Source organism: Anguilla rostrata, chromosome 10 (assembly GCF_018555375.3).
Source record: "Anguilla rostrata isolate EN2019 chromosome 10, ASM1855537v3, whole genome shotgun sequence".
In the NCBI taxonomy this organism is placed as follows: Eukaryota; Metazoa; Chordata; class Actinopteri; order Anguilliformes; family Anguillidae; genus Anguilla; species Anguilla rostrata.
This window is the reverse complement of record NC_057942.1, coordinates 36601918-36620408: the sequence shown is the minus strand read 5'-3', so window position 1 is coordinate 36620408 and position 18491 is coordinate 36601918. Positions and strand designations below refer to the sequence as shown.

Here is an 18491-nt window from a genome sequence, read left to right as displayed (position 1 = left end):
TCAGCAACTGCGATTAATAACTAATTCGTGTCACTGTTTCCTAAGTCACTTTTTTCTTTCCATCGAAACCTGCTGCATAACTGAAAAGTTAATGTTCCCATGAAACAAAACCTCCTTGTACAGTTGAAACCATTCAATCTATTCAGGAAGTATGTGCATGAGTCACAGATTATTTATTTGAGAAACAAGCGTGAATCAGACTTGAGATAGGTGGACTGCTTGGGAGAACCAAGCGTATCGGGGTTTTTTTTTCTGAAAACATGATGCAGCATTTCTTAGGCCTGTGTCACCATGCTCAGCTGTTTGTTCTTGACAGAGGAGCTCCATGTGTTGGCCCGAGGAGCAAGTTTAACTGGTGTCTCTTTGTAATGAATATTCACCACAATCGTACTACTGTGTCGTGACACAGGAAATGGTTTACCACAATCTGGTGCTTATGGGACCACAGGACAACAGAGGGCACTTGTGCTCTGAACAGATGTACAGTTCATGTGGGAAGATACCGGGACTCTGACAATGGTAATGTGGTTTTTTTTAAAAACTTTTTTAAAAGGCTTGCTTTAGGAAATAGTTTATTTTGAGGAACTTGATAGTGGAGTAGTGGAGTTGTGCAAGAACAATAATCGTGATACTTGGAATCATATAACAGAACTCACATCTTGAACTCATTTTCAGGCCTGTGTGTGGACAGGCAGGAAATTATCTGTTCAAATGGGAAACTTTCTTATACCAACTCTACTCTGAATCATTTGAATTACTCATTCCAAATGTTTACAGATTTTACGTGTCATCAATAGTTTTTGTTCTTGTCATGAAAGTGAAAAAAGGACCACAAAATTTACAATAAAGAGGAAAAACTCTTGTTTATTAGCCATGATTTCACACTGTGAAAAAAATCCACGAGTACAAAATGTTTAATTGCAGTAGTCCAAAAAAAAACATTTGACCCAAACAAAATGAAAACAATCCCACATTGAAGCGTCGTCATGTTTCGTGCACTAAACATGTTTTTAATGACTGCACACAGCATGTCGAACTCAGCCAGAGCACAAGCAATATAATCATTTCCAATCAGTCTAATTCAAGCGAGTGTCAGACTGCGGCCGACGAGACCGTCCACAATCGCACTAGAACTGGAAGGTGGCTCTTTGTTGGGTGTTACCATGGCAACCCTTGTGCTGAAAGGGAAGCACTCCCTTATCTGATTCCGAGATTCTGAAGTGCGGCGTCCAGTGAGTTGTGCTAGCGGTGGGAATTAGGGGCTGTACAGCATGCCAGCGTTTCCCTCATCCATTATACCACACAGGAATCCTGTACAATGTCAGGATGAAGAGGCTTCCACAGACAGTGTAGTGTAGTGCAGTGCAAGCACTGCAGAAGAAAATTGTACAATTGCAGGTGATCAGATCTGGGTCAGGTCTTTCTCACCTTAAATATTGCTCCCCCCCCCCATCCCCCCGCCCCCCACAATGTCCGCATCATGCATATCCTGCTAAAAAATAAGCATGAATTACGAAGGCTGACAAACCCCCAAATGCTTGATGCGCGTACAGGTTTTCTTCAGACACGTTTTCTCCATGTAACACGTAGTTCTGTACAATTAATGGCACTCAGGAGACATAGCCGAAGCTGGATTTGCCTTAGATTAGCGAAACACGGCCAGATAAAACCGGACAAGGACCAGGCAAGCACACAAGACACCATGAGACAAGGAGAACAGACAACAGCAACACAGAAGCAGAGCCACGGCGTAACGGAGCCGCTCGCCGAGATATCCGCCACTTTACATTTCTCAGAACACGCGCATGGGCCTCCCACAAAGGGCGATCGCTAACCGCCCGCAGTCATGTGCAGAACAATCCTGATTATCTGTGTTTGACACAGTTTGTAAGAGAGGGAGGGGGGAGAAGGCAAGGTTGAGGTTAACGATGCATGGAATGCAGGATTCTGAGGAATAACTTCCCTTTTTCAGTAACATTTTGCACTCCCCCAGACTTGGCGAGGAAAAAAAAGAAAACTACCAAATACTAAGTGTTGCACCGGACAAGGCGAACACCAGTGGCAGCGGAGTGGAGTAGAATGTGGATTTGGTAAAGATGGTGTTATGAGTGTTCAAACTTCATGAAGTAGAATTATCATGTGGTGGTAAACAACAACAAAAAATGCTATGCAATGCTGCCATTATTAGAACACCTCTATCTGACAAATCAGCTCCAGTATGATTTTTGTACAGCTAGTAGAAAGCCCAATTAAAATTATAAATATTTGAATAAATATTTTTCCTGCTACAGGAAGACCACTGAATTCCAAGCAATGGCATTAGACTTGCTGTGTGACAGAATAAGTGGACTTCTCAGGATAAAAGCCCACAGGATAAAAAGATTCCTGCAGCAGTTGGCAACTGAGCGATAATGGACTTGCAACCTCACTGTTGTGGAGGATGTGCAATTAGCACATCAGTGACAACTGACTGAGCCAAGGTAAAAAAATAAATAAATAAAATTTTAAAAAACAAATCGCATCATTTTTCATTAAGAAGCGAAGAACCAAATTAGAGATTCTGTCAGATCCTCATTTGATTAGCATACACATTTCATTTATGGACATCAAAACATAGTAGTTTTTCATTTCACCAACTTGTGTTTGTCATCTTTGCCATCTAAAAATGCTGCCTGTTTCCCCCAATTTAAAAGTCCCATTTAAGTAATTTTTGCATTATTAGTTATATTACGTGGAGGAGACTGAAGTAATGGTGCATTATGACAATAATTTTAGACAGATGCATTCAAAGGCTTGAAAATACTGGCTGTCATTCAAAAATTACCCATATGGACATCAATGTCACTGAAAATGATAATAAGGCTGAAAAACTACTGGCCAGGTGGCAAACCCAGCATCAGCATCAGCAACTTCATAATGGAATGACAAAGACGATTACAGACACAGCAGGGTCCTTTTACAGTGTGATGATTTTATATGGATGTACATTTAGGATTCAAAACCTAGTTCAGCGTTCACAGAATCAGTTGTGCTAGATTTGGCACTCATCTGAAAACCTAAGAACTTGGACAGGAGCATCCCTGGTCGAGAAGTCCCTTTTTAAAAACACTGGACAAAACTGGAGGGTCACTTGTTAAGGGACATGACTGTGAACTTATAATCCTTCCATGTCAATCTAGAGTCTGGACCAATCCCAAGACGCGGCCACAGTCCCGCCCTCTCACACGTAGCCTTGCAGCTCCTCTGCAAACAGGAATCAGAAAACGTTTCCGCAGCAGAGAAACTCGTAATGTGCAAACACAGCCGCCCAATCAAAACAAGCAGCAACTACCAAAAAAGCTGGTCATGCATGGCACAAAACAAGATTGTGGGCCAACACAAGCAGCAAAATAATAAATTATGTTTATCCCCCCAACCCCCCCCAAACCAAATATTCTTTGAATAAACAAAGCACATTTTCATCATAAATAAAGACTAGAACATACATTAAAGCCAGTTTTTAAGGCTTAAGACTTTCTTGCATTCTGTTTTTTTTTCTGTCATTGACTGGGTGGATCCCAGTCCCCTCCCCCACCTACAAGAAGAGCTTATTTCCTCTTCCTGCAAGCGGCTGCAAAGGTCCGTCTGTACGTTTGCTCTAAATGACATGTCAAGACATGATTCAGCTCCAGCCCAACACAGCTGCCGCTGGCCCTTGGAAATTGTGGCAGCGTGGGGTGACAGCCATTTCAAATCTCCCTCCAGTCCTCTCAACGCGAGACAAGAAAGACCCCGCTCATGTACGTCCTAGTCCATTAATGAAAAAAATCTCCTCCATTAATCTTCTTCCTGGCATAGGCCAATTAGCCTCCAGCACCCTTCCTCAATTAGAAAGAGCTTTAGCCCCAGCCAGTTCTTCCTCGCTTGTATTAAGATCAATGCCCGGAGCATGCCAAGCGATAAAAGTGTGGAGGAGAGGGGTCAGTCCTTCATGTTCTACCCCGGGAGCGCAGTCAAAATCGCACTGCAATCCCATCATCTTCGCCACGCAGAAACGACCCCCCCCCCTCTTTTTTTTTGTTTCAATAGTTTATCCTTCATGCCAAAAAATAAAGTGTGCTTCTTCACAGTTGACATCTAGCAGATGTGTTGAGAAAACAAAAATGGGAAATCTGTGGAAAGAAAAGCAAACACATTTCGGGTTACGTTCAAAGCATCGCTCACAAAATGCAAAATATCTGACATTTTATTTCTAACCTTGAAGTGAAATTTCAAAGGAATGTGGTGCTACATGTCAAATAGTAGGACAGCGGTAATATGTTGCATTATCTACCATGGCTTCCCCAGAATTAATCACAAGGGGAGAAACTTGCTGAGCCTGTGGATCTGCAGTGAAAGTTCAGGGCAGGGAAGTGGATTTTCTTGACAAATGTTTGGGCCATAGAGCATCCGTAACATCAAACACTGCCACTGTAATACGACAGGGGAAACTCGGACACCTCCAGTTCCATGATATTTTTTTCTTCAAGATAATAATAGAAATAACACTTGCACCTGGTAGATGGAGGCAGGTCTATGAGATATTAAACATACTGATGGGGCCTTTGTGTACATTACTGGAAGTGATTCCGGTGGTTTTATTTTTACCAGAGACCATATTCAGCTTCAGGCTCTGTCCCATTTAAGGCAAAATCTCCTCCACACATATACACACACACACACACACACACGCACGCACACACGCACACACAAACACACACGCATACACACACACACACACACACACACACACACACACACACACACACACTCTCGGTATTACATTCTTAAGTGGGCCTCAAAACCACACTTGTCCTATGGCAGGATTTTTTGAAGTCCGCGCATAGAGCAGGTCTAGCATAAATGGATTATCTTCTCCTGTGGTCTGCCTTTACCCAGGGCCTGTGCGCTGCCTCCTTCAGCTCCCACAATAATGGGTCCCGCAAAAAAAAAAAAAAAAAAAGGAAAATCCTGCTTCCTCTGAGTGCCTCCCACTCAGCTTCCTTCCAGCTCCCTTTAATTTGGGGGTAATAAAACTGATTTGTTATCTCTGCCTAAAGCTTCTGTGTCCGTCCTGAATTCACGACGGAAGAATAGCAATTAGCCAACAATTTCCATCGCCCTCCTCCGTAAGGGCTAAAAAGACTTCCCCCCCTCCCCTTCCTTTCTACCCTTTCTCTCATCCGCGACTCCTACGCACCAGCGTTTCCTAAATAAAAATGTGTATTCTTCAAGGCACACCTTAAACAAAACCGCATCAAATGTGTGTTTCAGCGCAGGCACGCCTCCTCAATGGGATTAGTTCAATATTATGAGCCTGTTGGTTAACTGCAAGGCACGAAGTCTGTGCTTTTCTCTGAACTTGTGACAAGGATCTTGTTCCCGATTCAGTTTGCCGCACCATCACCTCTGCGTCTGTGATTCGTGAGGAGCAGTCAAGGTGCAAATTTTCAATCAAAACCGGTTTCTTTCTAGCGATCAATGTGAACCCTCAGACTCAGAAACAAATAAGTAGTTTCATCCCCCCACCAACGCAGAGCCGTGTATTTTAACTGACAGTACGTCCGCACCAATTTTTGCAGAGGGGAAAAATTTTCATTGAAGTGTTTCACATAGTGTCCTTGCTGCATCTATGTTATCCCACCTCCCCCCCCTTATCGTGTAGTACTGCCCAGCCCAGGCTGATTTCTGATGCATTTCTGAGCAATTTCTACACAACTAGAGGAGTCCATAAAAATTCACAGGAAAACCAAAGGACCCAGTCATGAGCTACACAGTAATAGCACAGAGACACAGTGCCAGTCACCACTGCAGTAAACATGTTGTGAGGCACCAGCAGAGGCCAGGAGAAAGTAGCTAAGGGAGGGGGAGGTCATGAGGTGCAAAGTCAAAGTTCTCATGACCAGATAGCAGAACATAAAAAGAGGAAAAGAAAGCAGAAGCCCCTTTCCTCTTCCCTTCCACTGACCTGAGCAGAGCAGTATAATGACATTGTTCGCGGGCCCCCACTAAAACTGCTCCCGACTCCTTTAAACAACTTAATGACCAGTCACAGCGGGACCTCCGCTTTGAAATTTATTGGCCGACTTAGGTGGGCAACATTCCATATGCAAATTCAGGTCGCGATGGAATTTCCTGGTTTTTGGTTTTAAAAAAGCCAGGGACTTCGAAGATATATTCATGGATGTCAAAGTCAAACTAACAAATTACTGGCCTGATTTCATTAGACGTGTTATTAGTTTATCACAATGGTTTTCTCATTTAATTATTAGTTGGAAGCTTCTTATCAAAATTTTCACGAGGCTAATAAAAAAAAGGCTTTGGAAAAAACTCTGAGATGATGATTCCATTTTGAGAAACGTATTTCAATTCAGAGTCCATCCATCAAAATAATTTATGCTTATGGTACTGAGACCCTCTTTCTCTCAGAGAAACAAGAGTGGATACATTTTGTACCAAAAAAAAAATTGTGCCTCCGGTCTTATTCCATCCAATGATTACTGAACCATTTGGCGACAATAGGGACAGTTTTTTGTCCCTATTGTGAGTTAATTATACTGCAGAGGACAAAATCTGTGGCAGACAGCTCTCTGTTCTGCCCTTTCATGAAAGCGGCTGGCTGCTATTGGAGATCGAACATGAAAAGGCCTCCAGCACGGCATCCGTCAGGCCTGGTTATCATCATCAAACAGCGCTAGCGTAAGTTTGAGCATGCGGGGTTGGGGGCGGTGAGACAGGAACTCGCAGAGTACTGCTTGCCCTGGGAGAACCCGTTCCCAGCAAGACCGGCCTCTGTTTTCTGTCAGGACTGACTGTCGCGGTGTAGCTGTAGCTCTTCATTCATTCCCCACAGGGAACTGCCTGCTAAATCCTGTCAGCGCAATCCCGCGCGCTCTTTAAGGAAAACGGACCACTGAACTGATCTCAAAGCGAAGCGCACGAGACGCGCGTCAGCCCTCGCACTCACTCTACCCGGATTGGCTCGAGAACAGACAGCCACTACTTTTATTGCTACTTTCACAAATTACAGGTAATTGCGGTTGTATTATTCCCCCTTTCAGGCGGCTGCTTCCTCTGTCTGCCGCTGAACTAAGTGGCACTCCAATTATCCCCTGCCTCCTGATGCAAGTAGAAGTGTGTGTAAGTTCATTCGGATTACAGCGAGCCAATTCATGAAGAGGCTGTGTGTTCCTGCAGAATGTGCTAGTTGTGCTTCTCATTTGTAATTCATGAAACACCTCAAACCTTTCAGCTTTCAGCTATGCTTGGCAGAGGTTCCTGGGCATGAGACCCTGCATAACTGCTAAATTCAGAGTGGTTGTGTACAAATAAAGAACAGGCCTGTCTGCAGCTGACCGTTCTACCTGTTCACACTTTCCTTTGAAATTGTAATCCCAGTCACTCCGGTTGCCATATACACAAGACCGCATGCTACCACAAATCTGCACAGTTCCACGGGGTAGGATTTTAGGTTCCATACCTCCTCGGTGGAGCACGCCTTCTACGCAGGAAGGTGTTTCCAGGTGCTGACAAAGGCGGTGGGGATGAGCGAGTACGGCACGGTGGTGATGCTGTTCCACGTGTCTAACGTCGGGTCGTAACAGTCCAGGGTTTTACACCGCTGCGTGCCGAAGTAGCCGCCCACGACGTAGAGTTTATTCCCGGAGGCCACGGCCTGGCAGCTCATGCGCTTGGCCGTGACGTCCCCCACCTTAGTCCACTGGTAGGTCTCGCTGCTGAACTTGTAGGCGGAGCAGGCGGAGAACTCGGTGTCCCCTCCCATGACGAATATCTGGTTCCCCAGCACGGCGGCGGCCGTGTAGCGCCAGGGCTGGGGGCAGGTGGCGGGCACGGCCCAGCGGTTCTCCAGGGGGTCGTAGCACTGCACCTTGGGGAGCTTGTCGTGGCTCACGCTGGTGCCGCCGAAGGCGAAGAGCTTGAGTTTGACGCTGACCACCGCCGCGTTGCTCACGCCCTCCCGGAGCGGGGCCACCATGGTCCACTTGTTGGTGGCGGGGTCGTACTGCTCCACCTGCTTCAGCGAGACGGACGGCGAAGCCGGCAGGCAGCCCGTGGCGGCCGTGTGCCCGCCCACCACGTAGAGGCAGTGCTTGAGCTCGGCCGAGCCGTGCCCGAACCGGGCGATGAGCATGGGGGCGGCCTTGGACCACTCCTCGTGCAAGGTGTCGTAGACCCAAACGTCTTTGGAGACCCCGTTCTCGGAGCCCCGGCCCCCCGTCACGTACACCTTGCAGCCGATGGCGCAGGCGCTGAACTCCTTGCGAGGGCTGGGGATGTCGGCCTTGGGGATGATCTCTTTGGCCTTCTGGTCCACCAGGTAGAGCTTGTCGCACATGAAGGTCTGACCGCCCAAGAGGAAGAGGGCGTGGCTGGTCTTCCTGGGCCGGGCGCACAGGCTGTTGACCACCCCGTCGTTCTGCAAGATCTTTAGCTTGCACCGGATGGCCTCGTCCACCAGCTCTTTGCTTTTCACCTGCTTGTTGATGAGCTCCTCGGTGGAGACGTTCTCCATGAGGAAGATGGCGGGCAGCAGGGCCAATCGGACGGTGCGTAGCAGCTCGGGGAGGTGGCAGTGCCTCCTCTCCAGGTCGTAGTTGACCCAGTTGAGGGCCGATTCGTACACCAGCCTCTCGTCCTCCGTCTCCAGCTCCTCGTGGGACAGCAGCTGCACCAGCATGTCTTTGGGAAGCTGCAGGAAGTCCTCCGTCTTGCAGATGGTGGGGAAGTTGCTCAGGCACATGCCCCAGGAGAGCTCCGACAGCTTGGCGCACTGGTGGGCGTCCGACAGCAGCAGCATGCCCAGGCAGTTGGTGGGGTGCAGGTTCCTCTCCAGGAACTCGGCGCAGGCGTCCCGGATGTCCTGGAACTCCAGCATGTCGCCGGCCTCCAGCAGCGACTCGGCGTTCTCCTCGTTGATGATCACCCGCGAGGAGTAGGCGTAGTCCAGCAGCAGCTCCAGCACCTCGGGGTGGATGGAGTCGTGGAAGTTGACCTCGCTGGCCTGGCTCTCCCGGAGGCCACCGCTGAACATGGCCTCGAAGTAGCGGCTGCAGGCGGCCAGCACGGCCCGGTGGCAGGGGAAGGAGCGGCTCCCGGCGTGCAGCAGCACGTCGGTGAAGAGCTTCTGCTGGCGCAGCGCGTTCAGGTGCATCAGCACGCTGTCGGCGTACGACGACTTGTGGAACAGGTAGATGTTCATGGATCCCGTGCTGGCACGGGACTTGCGGTTCTCGTGGACGTAGACGGACATTTTCATTGAACCCTACACAGAGAGAGAGAGTAGAGAGAGAGAAAGAGAGAGAGAAGGAATAATATAGAGGCAAACTTAGTTTGCTTTGTCTTTGGCAGGCACAAAATGAATCTAAACATGCACTTTATACATTGAATTATAAAAAGTTCTCTTATTTCAATTCATATTCAGATTCCTAAGGGTTGATAACAGCAAGTGTTAGCACAGGTAATCATAAAAAACAAGACACAGCAGTGAAACACTGGAGAGAAAAGGCTGTCATACTGCACTCATTCCTGAAACCATTCTTGATGCTTTTCCCACAAATGTACCATCCTCTACTCATGACTTATCTGCTGTATCAGGTGCACACACAATGTAAAGGGGGGGGAAAAAACATCCAAATATCCTATGAAAGGACAGTGTAATCCCATTCGATTTTCCACTCTGTTAATCTTAAAGCGTCACTTTCGGGTTATTTCATGGTCAACTGCGTTTCATTATATTTCCACCTCACTGTAAGACGGAGGGACGTTGGTATTTGCAGTACCGTGCTATGAACCTGCAAGCCTTGAACGCTAGCATCAAGACAATGAAAACATAAACTTTACTCCAAAGGCATCAAGGATGTCAATTGGGAACTATTCAAACATCTAATATCTGTGTCAGGACGAAAGTTACCAATCCAAAATGTAACTTAAATTTTTTTATTTCATGTAATTTATTTCTACGTTTCCTGTCATTTTGTCTACATATCATAGGCTTATCTGTGCGCCACTTAATGTATCCCTGCAATTTTAATAAAGATGCACAATAAAAAATATACGCGTAATATACGCGTAAAGCGCGTCCATAACGCACGTTACAGCGCATGAAATTAATATGCCCAGAACAGAACAGACAACGAAAACAATAGTGCGGTTTTAACACAGCATATGCATCTAGTGGACAATTTTCTTTCGTTTCGACACTATACATGTAGCCTACGCATCAGCCACTTGGACTGAACTGACCTCAGTTAATCGTGAGAAATGTCAAAAAATGTGTGTGTGTGTGTGTGTGTGTTGTGATGAAATTCATGTCACTGCATCCACGCATTGCCAATAGAGTGCACACAAAAACTACTTTCATACCTGGCAATCATTGAGAGCCAATTTATTTAACAGAGATTCCGCGAAGGACGAATCCGTTGTTTAATAACCTGCCTTCCTGCATGTCATCTCAGTAACACTGACGAAGTGTTCTTTGATATGTGTGAATACCAGCTGTCTACACATGACTGGAAACGATCGGTAAATTCTGAAACGCATGCAACACATTCCAGTTCACAGACAAGCGAGTCATTAACTTGGTCCCCACAGTAAACCGCAGCCACAGCCAAAGAATGTCGTTTTCGCGTATCTGGCGCTATATCTATATACGAGCACCATTTCTGAAAGATTATGTACCTCTTTGGGTGAAAGCAGGAGTTCAAAGCGATCCGTTTCAGTCCTCGCACATGCCACGCCAGGAAAAGCCACGGTTCTGCTGAAACTGGACACTTTGCAATCCAGTCTCTCTCGTAGCACAAGAAACAACGCTGAAGTGCTCCCGTCTTTCTATGCGCGTTGCCTTTCCTTTAAAATACGTTTCGTACTGTCTCTGTATGGCATCGAAATGAGTGAGTCGGTGCCTGTCTGAAATCGTATCCCAATGTTTGGTTTTGGAGCCGTTCTTTCAGTAGGCATCGGAATGTACGCTCACGTTTGCGAGATTGTTCATACTCTTGGATTCAAGAAGCTATTCTCCTTGCTTGACTCGACGGGATGCAGCTTTAACTACTAAGAGGGCGGATCATTCCCAGCACGGGGAAGAAATAGGAGGAGTATGCAAAATAGCCGACAACTTTAAAAACCGGGAAGCGGCGCATTGAAAGGCATGACAGGCGGAACGTGACCGACCGAACGCCTGCCAAGTTGTTTTAATTATATGCATATATAGGATTTATACATTGTATACATTGCTGAAAACCTTCTAATTCCACCCTCGTATTTGCAGGATATTATAGTCAATTTAGGATATCAGTGAAGTTTGATGTCTGAGGACATTATCAAGAACTGATTGTTTTAATTATGTATCAAGGGCTAATGCAATCATTATGCTTCTTATTCAAGAATATATTTTTAAAAAAATAATAAGTCAAAAAAGTGTGTAGGTATTTTTTTGAAGGTCAAAAAAAGTTAGTACTTGGTGTGACTGCCTTTCGCCTTGACTGCTGCCTTCAATCTGCTTGGCATTGATTCCATCTGCTTATGAAACACCTCATCTTGTATTTCAGGCCAGCACTTCCTCAACACCTCCCATAGATGATCCATTGATGTTACTTGATGTTTGACCTTTTCCCTCTTCAAATGCTCCCACAGATGTTGGATTGGTTTCAGGCCCAGTGACTGTGGTGGGAATGCCATTCTACTAAGCTCCCCTCATTCTCAATGATGTCAATAAAGAAAGCAACCAGGACTTGGTAGTGTCCTCAGACTTTTTGTCCCAACTACACACACGCATACACATGTATGTATGTATGTATGTATGTATGTATGTATGTATATAATCTTCTTTCTTTTCTCTAGAATAGGACACTTTGGCACATAATGAGTAAGGCACACAGTGAGACATCATAATGGTTTGGTGAAGGTAGCTGCACTTCAGGTCTCCACTGTCCTTGGAAAGCACTCAGCATCAGTATTTCCATAGGCAAACAGATTTCTGGGAAATGTTGTATACAGTAGGACATGTATGAATGGCATATAATCTCAAATGAATAGGTTTCTGTGGTGTGTGTGTGTGTGTGTGAGAGAGAGAGAGAGAGAGAGAGAGAGAGAGAGAGAGAGAGAGAGAGAGTATAGATATGCAGAACTGTTATATTTATATTTCAGTTATATTATTCACTTTTGTCCATTCAGATTTTCAGCAGAGATTGCACAGCTGCTGTCAGCAGTATCTGTTTTCCTCCCTGTGTAAATACCTGCTCTTTTTATACTAAATTTATTGTTGTATTTCTTACTGCCTATTCTTAACTCTGTTTAATTGTGCAGAGAGAACTATGAGGGAAAGTGCTTTTTTTGCATCTAATTACTTACAGAACAGCAATTAAGTTGAATGACAGCAAAACAAGTTTATGAATGCCATTTTCCTGGTTTGGAAAAAAGACTCTTGTGTGTTCATTTCGTATATGAACATTACATTTATTTGATTTGGCTAAATAAACCAAGATAATACACCAAACCTCAATGAAGAGTGCAACTTCATTTTCCCGATATTGCAAACGGAATCGCATCCTCCTGTGGCATTCAATGGACATAAGCGGGCAACTTAACCGATAATGACTTTGGTTCGTTAGTCAGAACAGGAGACCCCACAGACAGGAGGTCTGGGGAACAGCCTGCTATACAGTATGCTTCAAAAGCGCCCGTCTGTCACGCAGCCGAAACGAAAACGCCCACGCTTTTATCTTTCAGCTACTTTACCCTGATTGCGGGCCAAACCTGGACTGAAAGAAATGTTTGTCAGAACCCTGCCGTGCACCCCGAAGACTTTGTGCCTGGGAGTTCGGACCCACGCAGAGATCAGTGCGCTCCCTAAATGATGTATGCGGAGTCTGAGGTATACACAGAATTTCGACTCGCCGGAGGAGGGTCGAATGGACGACTTGTGTGAACACGGTCCTTAACCGGCAGAGTCCAGACGTGAGAGGCTTGTCAAAAAGGGACAGGCACTCAAGTAAAGGTGCACGCTGGGACTTGCAGTTGGACCCGCTTTCAACCTGTAGATTTAGACAGGATAGCCGTCTGATTCGTATTGTGTGTCAGCATTTCTTATGTTGACTCACCTGATTCAAACCAGGGCGAAGTTTGTTGCAGTCAGAGCCTTTTTAAAAATCAATTTTCTATCATAATTTACTGACTGAGTATTCACATTTTTTCTTGTTATACTGTTACTAGCTCTAATAGTGTCAGTTATTACCTCATTTAATGAATTTATGTAACCCTTTTTGTAGGTCACTGTGAATAATAAAATCTATAAATGCATGTGATGACATCTAATTTAAAATACATCTAATTTTAAATACCTCACAAAAGCAATGTTCCATCCAAAATGCAGACTCAAGACCACCCAGATCTAGATGTTTTTCACAACTCTTCTGACTTATGAAACATGTCCGTGACATCAGCAAAATGCATATGGTAAGCCTGCTATGACTAAGTGGAGATAATAATAATCAGCATCATCATAATCATCATCTTAAAATTAGGTTACATAACATAGTCATCAGTAGAACTGCAAGAATACTTTGCAAATACCCAAATCGCGTAATTCAAAAGTATGCGCAAATATATGACTTAATATATGACATAATCAATAAAATAATACATCAATATACACAGCGCAAACATTCAAGCCTTCACAGTTCATTGTAGGTACGTGTTAAGGGCTATGGACAACTTGCACAATGTAGAATTGATTTAATACAACAAATTAAGTACAACTACCTGGTATTGTGGAGGAAGCTTAAAATCCCTTTACTTTTCATTGACTTGAGGTCAATAAACTGTGGAAAAACTGTGGCTGATTTATACATTTTTTTTAACTGTGGAAGATTAGACAACGTCTGTTCAAACGCTTGTTCTGGAAGCGTATGTATTTTTGCTTTGCTTAGTTTCTGGGTCCCCCTAGCGTCAACATACAACACAGCTGTGTTTATCTTTAAAAGAAAAGTAGTGCGCAGACTAAAATTATCAATACAAGTATAACGGAAGAAAGATACGATTACGTCTTGGAAAACAATGTTCTGTATCATTTTATGAGAGACCAATTCAACCACCCAATGAAATTTCAGATGAGGTGGGACCTGTTATACGAAGATACTGCAACGGGTAGTACGCTGCTTTTTAAATTTCATTTCAATCGCGCACAAATAGTTTTCTGAAGCATTACATAACAATAATTTCGCGCATCGGTTTTAGAGTTAAGGGCGCAGTCTCCAAATGAGTGTCCGTGTACTGTAATTGCGGGTAAAACATCAACAGTAGGCTACAGTACACACAAACTTCACTAGGGGCGTACGTGTCATGTACCTCCTTGGGTCGACACACCCCTTCGTGTCGGCATGTAAGCCTTGACAAAATAAAAACACCTGTTAGCCTATCTTACATCTGAAGCATAGTTGGCCCTCTACCCGACAGTAGGCTACTTAACTGTCAAGTTGGGCTAGAAAAAACACAGAATTCAAGTGTTGAGCCAAAGAAAATAGGATCAGTACGTGAAATACTCTGCCTGCCGGAAAGAGGACCTCAGATTACATAACTTGCTCCATCTGTTTTTTTGTTAAATTGAAACTACTCCCCGAGCGTCCACCAGGAGGCACTGCCATGTCTGTGGATCAAATAAGTGATGAAAACAGTGATGCATTTCATTAACTTATAAATAGCGAAGTTTATTCCTTCTATTGATTGTAGACATTAAATCAGTTTGACACCCCTGGGAGGGAGATGCGGTTGTTCCGGGTTTTCACCGTAATTTGCTGCGTGGACTGAGAGAGAGAATGAAAGCGAGAGCACCCACACAGACACGGCAACCAATAAACGGAACACCTTCACCTTCATGGGTTCTGGGTGTATGAGAAGCACATCATTACTAAAGATTTTTTTTAAATTATTTTGCATTGCAAAATAAATTAAACCATTGAATTATTTGGCCAGACTTTGTCTGACCCGCAAACATACAGTTTGCAATTCCTCAAAACATACTTTAAATTCTGCCAATTTTCATTTATCAATATTGTATACCAATATGAAGCACACCATGCAGATGCATTAAGACAGCAATTGGCCATGAAGCAAATTATCTTCAAAATCTTAATTCACATTACATTGCAAGGAAGAATACTGCAAATAAATTGCTTGTTTTTTTCCCTTTCAATATTTCTGTGATCATAATTACAATCATTTACCTCAAATGTTTTAGAAATGTGTGTAAATATAGTAGTAAAATAAGTCAATGAAAAAGGATCCCTTTATTTTAATTTAAAATTAAATGTAACTCAATGTACCATCAGGTTTTCTTACAACTAGTTATAGATGCATCCTACTGGGTAGTCGTGCTGTACTCAAGATTAATATCTAAAGCATAAGTGTGCCATGTCAAATAAACATGGTTTTAATCTCAATCTCTTTAATGATCCATATTTTTAAATTAGAGTATTGCCCATGCAAAATTGTTTTAACAGGATTGTGCATCATGTACCCATCTATCTTCAGGGTACATTTCTTATACAATAACATTTAATGCAGTATTATGACGCATCAGTATTATGAAAGTATTATGAGTTTTGTACATGTTTTCTATAGCTTCAATATGCAAAAGGGCCCTGTCTGTTGAATGTACCTGAGAATGCTTCAGCTCGGCCAATGGTGCAGGAGAACAGCTTCTATTCGCACTTGCTTTTATTCAATTGGCTCTGTACTCCACTATTTTAGATTTGTAATTCACACGTGGTTAATGTGCACATCCTCAGCTTTTATTTGAGGGTATGTTTGTACGCTTTGGTTTCACCATGTAGGAATTGCAGCACTTTTTGAATACATAGTCCCCCCATTTCTTGGCCCCATAATGTTGGGGACATATTACTGTTATGCCTTATGGCATCTAATTTGGCAAGTTTGTCAAACCTATATGATCGTGTAAGGTAATTTGTGGAACATTATATGAAAGGCCTGTGAATGGGAAGTGATAAAAGCTTTATTTAAAGACTATAGTACATTACGTTAAGATTCTGGTGGCCAAGACACACTCTGTATGTAAATACAAAATTACAAAACACATTAAAAAACAGAATGAGATGTGAGGTGTTCAATAAGTAAAGTCTTTATTTACTACCAAAGATAGGTACAAATCACAGCATTTGAAAAAGAAAGTTCTGCAAATTTTATTCAAAAAATTGATACACAGTAATAGAAAGTCTACCCTTATCGAAAATTTGTGGCCTAAAAAATAGTGTACATAGAAAACTAGAGCAGTGCTATTTGTATGTTAAGTGGTTTGTCAAATCGGGACAGATGTATTGACATTGCAACATCATATGGAAAAACATAACCACAAAGAATGAATGAATACAGCAATTTCATAAACTAATATCTACTAAACGTTTAATGAAGCACAAGAGTCTACAAGTGAAATCCCAAATATTTATTTGGGAGATAGCAAAAGAATGCATATACAAGGTTAAAAAAAATAAAATGATAAAAAAGTATTTAAAATATTTCGGAATTTTTCTCTGATTCTGTTCTACTGATTTTCATAAAAGTCTATAAACATTATTACAATCAAAATCATTTTGGTGTTCTCTGAACGTTTGAAACAAAGTTCACATTCTTAATTTCTTCCATTTTCCTAATTTCACAAGAATGTGTGTAATAAACATACACATCTTCTAAAGATGTGTTGTTCATGTCGATCCTGATTTTGTTGGTCCAAATAATGGCAACATAAGCTAGGATTCGAACTGCATAATTTAAATCTTTGCAATGTGAAAGCTGATTTCGATAAGGAAATAGAAGTAACATGATAAAGATGCAAGACTGCTTGGCTTAATCACATCGTGCAATGTAGAAAAAAAGTACACATTTTAAGCAAACATCAAATTATAATATCACCTGAGTATAAGGACATATAAGCACAGGCTTTATTCACTCTTTCACAAAAACTGATACCAAGACAAGGGTTTTTGGACATCATGGCCACTGTTGAAAGGAGGACATGATTAAAAAACCCATATTACTGTTCCCTCCTTAGCTAAGTCTACCATAGATACATGGGAAAATGGCAATACTGTAACCCAGTAGGGAATTCATTTGAGAGGTATACTCGTTAAAATGAGAGATTCATCTAAAAACAGAGGGCAGTTCAATTATTTCCCCATAGAATATGCCAATTAGTTAATTTCTTCTAAGTGCCCGCCAGGAGTTAATTTGTTTATTGTCACAATCATCCAAAAATTGTTAGCTGATTATATTTTGACTTTCAGCTAATTTAGCGAGCTGAGTACATTATGGTAAAGCATCCGCATTTTTTGAAGGTGACATCAATCAAAATACACATTTTTTTAAAAAGTAGCCAGCTAATACAGCTCTTGTAAGAGTAGCATGTTTTTAGCCTACTAGCCAGGTGCATACAGTATGCTAACCTGAAGAAGATGGATACTGCCTATTTAATTACATTTTTATTGTTGTTTTGTTGTTTTAACAGATGAAACATTTGTACAGTATCAGTATCAAGTATCAAATAAGGGGTCATATTTATCATTGAATATCTTTCTCTTTTTATGAGAGGACCCCCTGTCAAAAACAGGATAATTCATTATTAGACGTATAGCATAGATACATGGGTGATTTGCTGAACTAAACTACAATTTAGAAGAAGCTTCTCTTCTGAGCTATGTGTGAAATCAAACATAAAAACAAAAACACTTGTATACTACTAAGATTTGATATATATAAAAAAGAAAAAATACTGTCTAAATGCAAGCATAATATTCATAATTTGCCTTAGCTTCACAAACACGATCAAATCAAGCCTTTCTACCTCAAGTGAAGTTGAGGTCACCTCTGATTTTTTGCATGGCTTTGTATTATTTTACATTAAGATTATATGCAACCCTTCTGAGGAGCACATTCGAATGAGTCTGTAAAAAAAACAGGAGTTGCCATCCTGAGCAGAAATTATCTATGTTCTATTCGCACTGAGAGCAATGAACATGACACCAGGTGTCATCTTAAACAGTCACACACTTCATCCTTTTTTTTTTTTTTACAACGAAAGCCATCCTTTTGCCGAACACTCACTAAGAAGCTTAAAAGAAAATTTGTTGCAGATTTTCATGCATAACTTCACACATCCGAAAGACCTTGTCTCTGCCATTGAATGTGTAATATTCATTTTAATTTTTACAGTGAATATTCTGCTATATTTTCACATTACTTTGAAACATTATTTATTTTTACATAATGATTCTACATTTCAATATTTCTGCATATTTTTTTCCCAAATGTTAGTTTATACACTTCAGAAGGTCATCCATCAAATAGTACGCTTTGAGTGAGACCAATTTGAGTGGAAGCCAATAATATATTTAGTCTGAAGTAGTTTACTGTTCTACTTAACAAATGTTACTTAAATATAACAGAAC

General features: G+C 42.4%; 1 protein-coding gene across 1 annotated transcript; it reads right to left on the bottom strand.

The window, feature by feature from the left end:
* Positions 1–844: 844 nt before the first annotated feature.
* LOC135233363 (ectoderm-neural cortex protein 1) lies at positions 845–11086 on the bottom strand. Its single transcript, XM_064296811.1, has 3 exons — positions 10717–11086; positions 7499–9301; positions 845–4151 (listed from the first exon to the last, which is right to left on the bottom strand). Exon 2 carries the CDS (start codon positions 9293–9295, stop codon positions 7520–7522), a length of 1776 nt encoding a protein of 591 aa, XP_064152881.1. The 5' UTR covers positions 9296–9301; positions 10717–11086; the 3' UTR covers positions 845–4151; positions 7499–7519.
* Between the last annotated feature and the right edge of the window lie 7405 nt (positions 11087–18491).